The following is a 13,492-nucleotide window of genomic DNA, read 5'->3' as shown; positions in this document are numbered from 1 at the left end:
TCCTTAAGTATGAGAACAACAAATCTATACCGACTCCCGACAATGATTATTACCCATCTACCTATTGCCAAGATACCCTAAGAACACACATCAAGCATCAATGGTCGAGACCCAAGAAACACCCTCTCAGTTAGCTTCCAAATCTAGGACTCTTCCCATTTATGGTTAACTATCCTAAGAAGAGGGAAGGTTCGATTAACATTTATCAGCCAATGATCCAACCATTAATCAAAATCTCAACATTAAACCCATAGATCAGCAGGATGACATTAACCCCAATACTCTCAACTATTAACTTCTTTTGTTTGTTTTTTTTTTAATAAATAAATGGCTTAGTCTTGAGCCATTAGAACCTTTTGACGTGAACCCCAACATTTGTCAGATGAAAGAGTCCGGTTACTCAATTCCTATTGCTGCAGGACCACCTACTCATAGGTATCACTACTTTTTGATGCGAGGATCGACACTTTTGATGAAAACCCCCGGTTACTCAGTAGTGATAACCAGCGGAGTACAACCGACTTTATTCACAAGCATACAACCAAACAACTCAAGAGAGCACACAAAAAAACATCAGCTTGCCTTATCGCCTTAAACATAGAGAACTAAGATTGATAATTGGACCAGTTCACATGAAAAATGCCAAGCAGTTATTCCCTATGCCTAGAACAGTTAACCAAAAATTATAAAAGTCACAAAATCACGGATATTCACCAAAGAGACATTCCTGGACACGGCCAATTTAACTTGATGCACTTTTATCATTAAAACTTGACAATAGGAAAATTAGAGTTCCAACCATCGTCAGTTTAAGACAAATCATAACAATGTCAATCATTGACAAAAGCTTAAAAAAAATAAAATAAAATAAAACATAACAAATAACAAAAAATAAAAGGGAAAAAAAATCTAAAAAGCACAATAGTAGCTGTACCACAGCTCTCCTCCCATACCTAGTTGCTACATTGTCCTCAATGATAGCCGAAAAACAAGAACAAAAGTAAGTAGGACAATGACACTTCCCTGAACAGGTGGTGGCAAGCCCCGGTGGCTAAGGGATAGGAGGAAAAGGCGGAGTGAAGCCAACATGGTGGAAGTAGGCTGCCAAATTCTAGGACATCTGGGCCACCTGAACATCAATATTTGTCACCCGCTCGTCCATATGATGAACCTATGCCCGTAGATATCGCCACTCAGCGTCAACGGGCAGTGGTGTAGGGGGCACTGAAATTAAGGGTCCGGTCGCATAATCGTCAAATCCAGGGATAGAAGAGGGGCCGGCATGTGTAGGGGGGCATCGTCCTGGCGCTCGAATGGGAACTGGGAGTGTAAATTGGTAGACCCTATTAGCGCGCTCGACCAGTCCCATTTTCTCTAAACAATCCTCATCTAGAAACTCCATATCACAGGCCATATGGAGATCACAGTTTTGAAGATCAAGAACCCCCAACCGCACTGCCAAATGCGTGATAAACGGCCCGAGTATCAACGGCTTATTTTTCTTGGCTAAGACCGTATTAAATTGGGAAGCCAGCCAACAACCCAAATTCACTTTAACGTTGTTCTTCATGCACCAAATAAAAAAGAACTCGGGTCTAGAGAATATCCCAGAGCTATCCTTTCAACCCGAGTAGCTGTAGGCTAAGAATCACTGAACAACACGAGAGGCCGGATCTTTGATATAAGAACTCCTTGACCTGCTAGGGTCGTAGCGATCTCCGTCAACTGAAATGTCCTTCCAAATGTCCGAGTAGCGGGAGAAAAATAGCTCGACGTAATCGCAGGCACTCTCAGCGTACTCCCTAGACTCAGCATATTCTCAATTAATAAACTCAAATGCTAAATTAAACTGAGTGATAGAGAAACTGAACTCCTAACCCATTAAACAAATTCAGATCACATTTGGAGTGGCAGCGGTATATCCCATGGGCAATTCAAACTCAAAAGTAGCATAGAATTTCCTAACTAGTTCGACAAACGCAGGGCAAAAAATGTCAATAAATGGCCTCCAACCGATAGCAGTAAACATTCGATGGACTTCCTCCTCAATACCCAAGGCACCTATGGTGAGTTTGTCAAGGCATTTACAAGGGATGATCCGCCACTCACAACATTGAGCATATCTTTGTTTATCGACGGCCCTCGTGAAGTTTAGGTGGCCCTCAAAATGGGAAGGTGTAGAAACATGGACACCCTTGCCCCTACCTAGACGTGTCCATACACTGGAAGAGAAAGACTAGTTGGTTGGTTCATTCACAGGAATGGTGGGTTAGGGCGTAGTAGGTTGAGTTTTAGGGGTTCTAGATTTAGAAGTGAATCTCGGCTTAACCATTGGCTTCCCAAAATAACTCAGTCAACTAGAGAGACAAAGATTCCAACACCCACTAGAGAATCAACAATGAACTAAAAGTTCAATGAATATAGCAATCAGATAAACCAAGTGTAGCACTACGTCGAATAAAACCAGTAATCAACTCAACAAGTATTGATGGCTCCCAGTTTGACAATTAAATGTGTAATTAAACCAGCGCAAAACGCAGCACTTCAATCAATAGTCAAATCATTCCCACCAATGCTAGTCAATTCAACCAATCGATAATGTAGCAAATAATCCTCAAATGGGTCCAGAAATAGACTCCACAAATTGATACTCCAGAAAGAAGTAGTGTACTTCTAGTAATTCAGCCAAGTAAGAGGGAAGTCAAATATTCCACCCAATAATAGTCAATGCGGCGGCAAGTGTGAGTGCGGAGGAGGGCTACACGGACGACAGAAGGAAAGGCGACGACTTGCAGTATCGACCTGTGGCTAGCGTGCGGCTAGAGTCCGTGAGTTGGTGCGGTGGCCACTGAGGTGGTAGCACTGGCGTACGTTTGGTCCGAGAGGCGGCTGTGGAGGCTGGGATTGGTCGTAATGGTGCGATAGGCAACGACTAGTGGTATCATCCAACCCGAGCAGTGGCTGGCCTGTGGCGGAGGACAGAGGAGCAGACGGCGAGTGGTGAGGATTGGAGTGAAGGGTGCCGCGAGCGAGGGGAAAGATGACGACTACGGACGCGGCAAGTGTTGGGGTTGGCCGATCCGGGTGGCGGGCGCGTGAGAAAGGGCGGCGAGACTGGCGGGGGGCATTAGTGGTTGCGGTCAAGAAGACAAAAAGAGAAAATATGGGAGGAAGAAAAGAAGAAGAAAGAAAGGGGAAGGAAGAAAGAAAACGTGCGTTTTTTTTTTTTAAAAAAAAAAACAACGAACGAGAATTCAAAGTTCAAAATTAAACAAAAAAATTTTTTTATACCTTTCCCTAGGACACGACGCAGGCGCATCATGAGGGTAACAACCCTTCTGATGAAGATCCGTTGAATTGAGAATTACCACGTGCCTAGTTAACGCGGGCACGTCATGTCAGTAGCAATCCTTCTGATGAAGACTTGAGAATTGCACATTACCATGTGCCCAGTTGACGTGGGCACGTGATGAGGGTAGGAACCCTGCTAATGAATATCCGTTGAATTGAGAGTTACCATGTGCCTAGTTGGCGCGGGCAGCTCATGTCGGGAAAGGCATTAACTGATTATCAAAAACAGAAAATTAAACCAAAAATTTGCAGAAACTCTAAGAGAAACATATTAAACTATCAAATAGAATTAAAAAAACGACTAAAATAAATTGGGTTGCCTCCCAATAAGCGCCATTCTTTAACGTCTTTGATTAGACATTATCAATCGCTCTCTAACTCTCGTGAGACAGGTCTTCAAGGTGCAACATTTCTTCCTCTTCTACTGGTGACCCTTCATAATAGAGTTTAAGACGGTGTCCATTGATAACGAACTTCTTCTCGGTCTTTAAACTTTGTATTTCTACTACACCATAGTGAAAAATGTTAGTGACTATAAAAGGGCCAATCCAACGAGAACGTAATTTACCTGGAAACAACTTAAGCCGCGATTGGTATAGAAGGACTTTTTGGCCAACAATAAAGGTCTTTTTAGAAATTTGTTGGTCAAGAAAAGCCTTATTTTTCTCTTTATAGATGTTCGCGTTCTCATATGTTTCGTTTCGGATTTTTTCTAACTCCTGTAATTCCAACTTCCAATGAACTCCCGCCTCTACTAAATCCAGGTTGCACTGCTTTATTGTCTAAAATGCTCAATGTTCAAACTCCACTGTCAGGTGACATGACTTCCCGAACACCAATCTATAGGGTGACATTCCTATAGGTGTTTTATATGCTGTCTAATAGGCCAAAAATGCGTCTTCAATCTTTGCCTTCAATCCTTCCTATCGGGTCATACCATTTTTTCCAAGATACACTTTATTTCTCTATTTGAAACTTCTGTTTGGCCATTCGTCTGAGGGTGGTATAATGTAGAGACTTTGTGAAGGACACCATGTGTCTTCCTATCGCTAACAATGGCCTTGGCATTCCAAAGCACACAAAAATATTGGACTTGACAAAATCTGAAACCACTCTCGGATCGTTAATACATGTGGCTTTAGATTCCACCTATTTGAAAACATAATCAACTGCCAGTATTATATAGAGAAAACCAAATGACATAGGGAAAGGGCCCATAAAGTCGATCCCTCAAACCTAAAAAATTTTAACAAAAAACATGGAAGTTTGAATCATCTGATCTCTACGGGAAATGTTACCTACTTTTTGACATCTTTCACATGACTTACAGAATGTGTAGGTGTCTTTAAACAGCAACGGCCAGTAGAATCCACTCTCTAGCATCTTCCGAGCTATTCTCTTTGGTCCAAAGTGACCTCCACAAGCAAAAGAGTGACAAAAAGTTAGGATCGAATGGTATTCATTTTTACTTAAATACCTTCACATTATCTAATCTATACACTGCTTCCATAGGTCCGGGCCATCTCATATGAAATGTTTGGTATCACTCCTGAGCTTGTCCCGCTTCGCTTTAGGCCATCCTGCAGGTAATTTGCCAGTTACTAGGTAATTGACTAAATCAGCATACCAAGGCAATTTAGAACTAAGGAAAAATAATTGTTCATTGGGGAAAGTATCCCTCAATGGAACATTCTCCTCTTCAACTGGTATGTAGCTCAGATGGTCAGCTACCAACTTCTCTGATCCTCTTTTATCCCTAATCTCAAGGTCAAATTCTTGTAGGAGCAAAATTCATCTTATTAGCCTTGATTTTGCGTCTTTTTTCGTCATCAGGTACCTCAAAACTGTATGATCAGAATATGCAATGATTTTAGCTCCTAGTAAATATGACCTGAATTTCTCTAAAGCAAAAACAACTGCTAAAAGCTCATTCTCTGTGGTGGAGTAATTCAATTGAGCTCCATTCAGGGCCCTTGATGTAGAGTAGATGGTGTGGGTTGCTTTTCCTACTCTCTGTTCCAATACTGCTCCCATTGCATGGTCACTAGCGTCACACATACTCTTAAATGGGATATTCTAATCGGGGAGTTGAATAATCGGAGGCGAGATTAGGGGTTCCTTCAATTTATTGAATGCCTCTTTGCAATCCTGGTCAAATTCGAACGTCATGTCCTTTTGCAACAGTTTGAATAGAGGTGCTCCAATTTTTAAGCAATCTTTGATGAATTTACGACAGAATCCTGCATGTCCAAGAAAAAAATGTACTTCCCGCACACTTATGGGGTAAGGTAAAATAGAAATAACCTCTATCTTAACTTTTATCAACTTCTATTCCCCTAAATGATACTATATGTCCTAGAATTATTCCTTACTCAACCATAAAATGACATTTTTTTTAGTTAAGTACTAGATTAGTTTCTATGCACCTCTTTAAAATTAGTTTCAAATTGTCAAGACAATTATCAAAACTATCACCGTACACGCTAAAACCATCCATAAACACCTCTATAATTTTCTGTACATATTCAGAGAAAATACTTATCATGCATCTCTGAAAAGTAGCAGAGGCATTACATAACCCGAACGGCTTTCGTCTATATGCAAAGGTTCCAAACGGGCACGTGAAAGTGGTTTTCTCTTGGTCGTCCAGTACAATTGCGATCTGGAAATAACCTAAAAAATTATCCAAAAAATAATAGTAAGCTCGACATGCCAATCGTTCAATCATTCGATCAATGAAAGGGAGAGAGAAGTTATCCTTTTTTGTGACGGCGTTGAGTTTGCGGTAGTCTATGCATTGCCACCATCCAGTGGATTTTCGTATCAGAACCAACTCACCCTCTTGATTAGCTTCTACCATTACTCCTGTCTTTTTCGAAACTGCCTGAACTGGACTTACCCAAGCGCTATCTGATATGGCATAAATAATACCTACATCTAGCAACTTAAGTATTTCTTTCTTAACCACCTCCATCATGAGCGGGTTCAACCTTTTTGAGCTTGTCGGATAGGTTTAGCTTCTTCTTCAAACTTGATTCTATGCATACACACGGATGGGCTGATCCCCTTAATATTCGTAATGGTCTACCATATTGTCTTCTTATGATCTTTAAGAACTCGAATCAGCTTATTCTCTTGGGTCGGTGACAATTTAGCAGAGATAATCACCGAGAGGGTCTCATTGTCGCTAAGGTAGGCATACTTCAGATGGTCTGGTAAGGGTTTCAATTCTAGAACTGGTGCTTGCACAATAGATGACAATAATTTTTGGTAAGGTTCGGGCATAAAAATAGAAGCAAGCCCATACCTTGTTATGGTTGCTAAGGATTGTAATGCCCTGACCATATTTTGCAATTCACTGTCTGCATCCTTTTCATGGGTTATTGACAACTCCATGTACTCGGTTAAAGCTCCTTCCAGCTCATTCCTACTATCAATATCAAAAACTTCCTATACCACAGGATCAATGACACTCATAGTAAAAACTGAGATAGAACTAGAGGTAGAAAGATACTTTTTGGCTTCAAATATATTAAAATGCACAATTTTCCCATCAAACTCCATAGATAAAGTGCCGTTGTTAACATCAATTTTTGTGTGTGTTGTAATTAAGAAAGGTCTACCTAATAGCAAAGGTGAAGGGTCTGGAGAATGGTCATCATCCATGTCCAAAGCATAAAAATCAGTTGGGAAAATCAGTTCATTAAACTTAACTAAAACATCTTCAATTAGTCCATCAGAGTATGCATTCGTTCGATCAGCCAAGTGAATTATAATTCCCGTTGCTTTCAACGGTCCTAGATTTGGAGAAGCATATATACATTTTGGCATGACATTAATTGATACTCCTAAATCTAACATGACATTTCTAATAAAAGTACTTCCTATCCTACAAGGGATAGTGAACATACCTGGATCCCCGCATTTGGGTGGGAGTATCCTTTGAAGAACGGCTGACACGTTCTTCCCCACGATAACTCTTTCATCTCCTTTTAGTCTCCTTCTATTGACGCACAAGTCTTTCAAAAATTTTGCATATCTTGGGACCTGTTTAATGGCTTCCAACAAGGAGATGTTTATCTCTACCTTACAAAATTCCTCCAAAATCTCCTTCTCCTTATCTTGATTTTTCGATTTCTCCAACTTGCTAGGAAAATATGGTGAGTTGGACCGAATTTTAATCATTGGCTCAGGGGTTACCTCTGAATTTGTTTTTCCTATTCCTTCCTTCTCAAGCTCCTTCTCGATTCGATCCTCACTTTTATCCTTTGAAATCATGAGTTTAGGCCCCTCTACTTCTCTTCCACTCCTCAAAGTCATGGCGCTCACATTCTTCGAGTTTACTTTAGGTTGAGATGGCAACTTTCCTTGGCCTTGAGATTCCAGACGGTTGATCGAGATTGCTATCTAACTTATTTGATTCCTATCTCCTGTATGTCGGAATCCGTCTTTTGCTGACGTTGAACAGCGCCTTTAGCAAATTGTTTTACTAGCTCCTCCAAAGAGGGTCCCGAATCGGAAGAGGACGATTGTGGTCGGGATTGGTACCCTTGCTGTCTATTTGACGTGAAATTATGTTGTCTATTTTCTCCATAACTAAAGGTCGGATGATTCCTCCAACTTGAGTTTTACGTATTAGAGTATGGATCATACTGCTTTCTTGGCGCGGGCGCATGACCAGTTAGGTGTGTCTGCTCAATACTCTCCTCTTGAAGCGTTGGGCACATGTCCATAGGATGTCCTCTGTGGGTACAGATCCCACATGCTCTGGCCTGTGATGATTGTCCTATGACCAACTGTTTAACCAATGATGTTAGTTCAGACAATTGCTGCTGGACATACGAGGTTTTCACTTCATTCACTTTACGCGTCGGAGCGTCTTCTCGTGTACTAAACTGCTGCGAGTTTTTGTTGACTAAGGCCCTCCATTTGCAGCATCAATAATGCTTCTATCTCGGAAAAGAAAACCCTAATAGAAGTATTGAATTAGCAACTGCTCACTTATTTAGTGCTGAGGGCACTTGATGCACAATTTTTTAAATCACTCCTAATACTCATAAAGAGACTCCCTAGGGTGTTGTTTAATATCGCATATTTCCTTTCATAGACTGGCAGCTCTAGATGCAGGAAAATATTTCTCCAAGAATTTCTTCTGCAATTGCTCCCAAGTTGTAATACTATCCGGTGGTAGATAGTATAATCAGTCTTTTGCCGCATCCTTGAGAGAAAAGGGGAATGCTCTTATCTTTATTTGTTCTTCAGTAATCCCTGGAGGCTTCATACTTATGCATACCACGTCAAACTCTTGCAAATGCTTGTGGGACTCCTCACCTGGAAGACCATGAAACGAGGGTAAAAGATGAATTAGACCTGATTTCAACTCAAAAGGTATATTATTATCTAAATTCGGAAGGCTAATGCATAGAGGTTGCTGATTTAGATTAGGGGTAGCCAACTCTCTTAACGCTCGTGCATTAGCCATGATGGCGTCTTCTTGGTCAGAGTCACTCGAAGTGTCATCGAAAGAGTTTGTCGGTTCGACCTCTAGATTGAGCCTCTGAGCAACTAATTGCTCCTCTCTTTGTTGTCTGGTCTCTTTCCTTGTTCTACGCGCATTCTTCTCTACCTATGGATCGAAAATTAACTCACCTGTACAAGAAGAGTGAAACATAAACTAGAAAAAATGCCAGAAAATTAAAAGCAAATGAACTCAAAAAGAAACTAAATTAACTAACGCCAGTCCCCGGCAACGGCGCCAAAAATTGGCAGGTTATCGAACTTGTACAAAAATAAATTCCTGCTCAAATTAATTACAAATTTTGTATCTAGAGGTAAGCAAGGTTGAATCATCAAGGATTTGGGGTAATTTGTTTCTCCTAGAGCTCAAAATAAGGAGGGTTTTACAAAAATAGATTGGACTGCTTGATTTAAATAAATAGATAAAAAGTGAATGGAAAATTGTTAAGACTCAAATTATATTGGATAAACTCTAGTTAAGAAGCAACTTCAGAAATGGTTCTCCTAATTGATCGTCAATGCAAGAATAATTCCATTTGTAAACTGATAAACAAGTTATAACTGTCAAACAAGTGATGGCAGTCAATCTCTCCTTAATTATCGATAGTCATGGTACGACCATTAGCTATTGCCCTAATTGCGAAACAACCCTAGGTACGACCGTAGAGGTCAATTTCTCAATTGTTTTAAGATTTAGAGAAACCCTATTCTAACCAAACAATACGCTACGAGGGTTGTTTACAAATTAGCACGTATATTTTCCTAACACAATCCCAATCACGTCAGTTACCACTACCTTAGAATAATCAAACAATTAGGATTCAATTATTCTAATTGATTTTAGATTATTGGATTAATCTAACATCCGGGCCCAGGATAATTAAATAATACAACAACCATAAGGAAATAGAGCAGAAAATATATGAATACCAGAAAATAATAGGAAAAGTAAAATCAATTCGATCTCATAATTTAAGTCGAACCAAATTCTTCATTGTTTCTTGACTAGAAATAAAGACTTAGTTCATCTCCGTTAAGAAAATTCCGTGCAAAATTATTGAATTAATTGTTGATTGCAAAAGGAAGACTAAAAGCAAAAGGAAGCTGTCCTTTTGCTTGTGGCGTTTGACCTGCTCAAAAGACTCCATGTGGAATCTTTTGTTTCCTAATTGAATTCCATTTCCTATCTTCAGCCATAACCACCAGCAAGGAAATCTCCTAATTAATCGATTTCCAATTCTAGCTAAACTATCTATGTCAATTCAAATCAGACAATCAATAATGGAATATTTGGGGGTCCCGCGTTGCATTTCCAATTGCCTGATTGATATCACGAGCTATTCCCGCGTTTCCTGAACCTTGATTTGACACAGGCACGCCAAATAGCAAATGTAACGAGGAATTGGCCCCTTTTTACAACTTTTTATTTCAACTTCCTGCGCACAGCAAAATTTCTAAAAGTGAATAAAATCTGCCAGTTAACGCACATTTGGTAATATAATGAAAAGGAATTAATTATAAAATATATGACAAAATTGCGACCTATCATTTTTAATCAATATATTATGATCCTATATTTAAAAGGCATTTTTTGTGATCCACCAGCATTTTCAAAATTGTAACAGTTTGGTTCAAAATTGCAAACTCATCCACTTTTTGCTTGAAAAAGTTCACATATGTATCATGTTTTATAAAATTGTGAAGTAAAAGTGAAAATACGTATGTTTTCATTTTTTTCAACAAAAAAAGAGGCGGATGCATGCAGATCTTATTGAAAAATTAGAATAAAAACTAAAAGAAGTATATTTGATATTGGGATAATATGTCTGGCATGCGTGGGACAAAGAAAGCATAATACGCAAATCTGAGAACTACTTTTGCAGTATGTTCTTTATGAATTTATTACTGATTTCTAAAATGAGAAGTGACGAGCACAGGGTATACATATACAATTAACTCATCCACAATCAAGTTTACATTTATAAATGGTAAATACCTCACATGCGATTTATCGCAAGTATACGAATCGTGAGCGAGTATAGGGTATTAAGAGTCGATCCCAGAGGGAAGATTTTCAATTATCGGTGTTTTTTGAATTTCTTTATTATCTAGACTACCATAAATATAAAATTAATGAAAATAACACTAGAAAACTCTTAGAGATATGAAATTCCTTCCTACTCTTGCAAATGACATTATCGGTTATTTGTATGTTATTATCTTGGTTAGTTATGGCGTAATTTTCTAATGTATGTGAAACCTACTCTCATAGTGAATCAACTATACTTGTAATTAAGCCATACCTACTCTCGTGGTTATGAAATTAACTACAAGTTTATTTCTTCTATGAAATTACATAAAACAAATCACTAAAACCACAAAGGTGCGCCTCTACTCTCGTGAGTGTACTCCCTATATTTATCACTTTCTTGAACTAGTGTTAAATTCCAATTCTCATTGCAAACTTAACACCGTTAGATAGTCACAATTAATGGCCGGTTAATCATGATTAGAAAAGCAAAAGTGATAAATAACTTGCTCAAAATAATATCATCAAATAACCAAGTCAACATCACTAACACGATATAGAAACTTCATCCATAACTCTAGACATAAACTTTAACTAAACATGAAAATAAGATCCAAACTTGTATTATAGTTAAACATGAAATCAAATATAAAAGAGAAAGTGATAGGAGAGATGTCACCCTTGTTACATGAGTTTCAAACTCTCCATCTTTGCTCCTCAATCTTCATCTAAATCTAACTACAAATACAAGATGGATAAACTACACTAACTACTTTATACTACCCTAACTAATGAACTAAAGAAATTCTAGTGAAAACTACATTTTTGGTGAGATTCTCCTATCCTTCCAAAGTTGTGAAAATGGTCTCCAAAGGTTGCTGTTTATAGAAGATTCAAGAGTCAAATGAGTTGTTTCTAGTTGTTATTTTTGACTTCTTGAAATTTCTATGAGTTGTCTTTCTAACTTTCCAACCTTTTCTTGGTCAAATACAACCGAAATTTATAGCTGGAATTGAGCTGGAAAAAAGTTGATGAGTAAGTTGTAGAAAATTAGGCAAGAATATGCGACTTGAGAATACGCTACTTGAGCCACGTATTCATGAAGTCGCGTTTTCACTTCTGTGCATTTGGCACTGATTCATCTGCTATTTTCTCGATGATGGAGGCCGAACTAACTCTTGTGCAAAAATAAAAGTTGTAGCCCTTTGAGTTAGTTTTCCAATACCTCAAGAATCCCATTTGGAGCTCTGTGGTCTGAGATATGATCAAAATACTATCAACTGGTCAGAGCTCTATTTCAACTACGATAACAGAGTTTATGCTTCTGTATTTTGAATTTTTGACAAGGAAAACAATTGAACTGGATTTCGATGTCTTCATACCAAATTTAGATATGTCTCTTAGCTTCAAAATGGTTCGAGAATCACCTCAATTCGGTCATTATAACTTAAGATATTGCTAAAATATCATAAGGTGTCAAAGCTGTGAGACTTGCTTTTTTTCCTTTGAATGTTTCGCCCTTCATGTCTTCTCTAAACTTCTTCAAATCAGCAATAATCATCTAATTCTCTTCTCCAATCACTCCATTTTTTATGATTGAATCATTAAACCTACAAAAACATGAAATTTCACCATTAAAATCTATAAAAATGTAATTTTCACACTTTAAACCACAAAATGCATATTTTCACTAAAATCCCAGTTCATTAGTTATAAAAGTAGTTAAACCACACAAAAACTAACTAATAAAATGCACTAAAAACACGTAAAATATCTACTTGTCAAATACCCCACCCTTGAACCATTGTTTGTCCTCAAGCAATTAGAAATACAAACTAACAATGATCCAAAATTTTGAAAATAAACATATATGCACCATCAACTTCATTTCCGCAAAACAAGGTAAATAACCATTATGCAATCATTCAATTAAGCTCAAGTACTCATAATATCAAGTAAAGGAGAGCCAATTATACCATAATTGTACAAGTCCAAGTCAATTTTTTCATCCTTACCCAATTTCACAAGCAAGTAACTCATATGGTCAATGAAATGCTTCCTAAACCCATGATCATCTTCTTATTCATCTTAAAGAGGGATTTATTCATTTAAGCCATTTTACCCGAAGATCAACATTTTTAGATGAAAATCGCCGGTTACTCAACACTTCACATACTCAAGTTGCTTTGCATACTCTTAATTCAAGTACCGTTTTACGCAAAAGTCGACAATTATAGATGAAAACTCCCGGTTACTAAGTACAAGAACCATTGGAGTAGAACAATTCTTATTCTTTATTTTTCTATTTATTTATTTATTTTTCAAAGCAAAGATAATAACATTCCCTCAAAAGAATAATCATGAGAAGAATGTTACACTTATTGACTATATTTATCACTTAATTTATAAAATCAAGTAAAGAGAAGAAATTTCATCAAACTTGCAAAATGTAAGCATAATTTTCTCCACTTTATAAGATATATTTTCATATAAATACACAAATTATAATCACATAATGGTCATTTTCAAGTTAAATGAGAAAAAAAAATATTCAAGTCACATATATTTATCTCAAAAGTAAGAAGAATTTGAATT

The 13,492-nt window shown here is 37.9% G+C and overlaps 1 protein-coding gene across 1 annotated transcript; it reads right to left on the bottom strand.

The window, feature by feature from the left end:
* Positions 1-6,435: 6,435 nt before the first annotated feature.
* On the bottom strand, positions 6,436-7,671 carry LOC113752363. Its single transcript, XM_027296479.1, has 3 exons — positions 7,263-7,671; positions 6,895-7,148; positions 6,436-6,801 (listed from the first exon to the last, which is right to left on the bottom strand). The coding sequence occupies exons 1-3, from the start codon at positions 7,669-7,671 to the stop codon at positions 6,436-6,438; spliced, it is 1,029 nt and encodes a 342-aa protein (XP_027152280.1).
* Positions 7,672-13,492: the final 5,821 nt, after the last annotated feature.

Source organism: Coffea eugenioides, chromosome 11, assembly GCF_003713205.1.
Source record: "Coffea eugenioides isolate CCC68of chromosome 11, Ceug_1.0, whole genome shotgun sequence".
In the NCBI taxonomy this organism is placed as follows: domain Eukaryota; kingdom Viridiplantae; phylum Streptophyta; class Magnoliopsida; order Gentianales; family Rubiaceae; genus Coffea; species Coffea eugenioides.
Note: the sequence above shows the minus strand (reverse complement) of the source record. Positions and strands in the feature narration are given on the sequence as shown.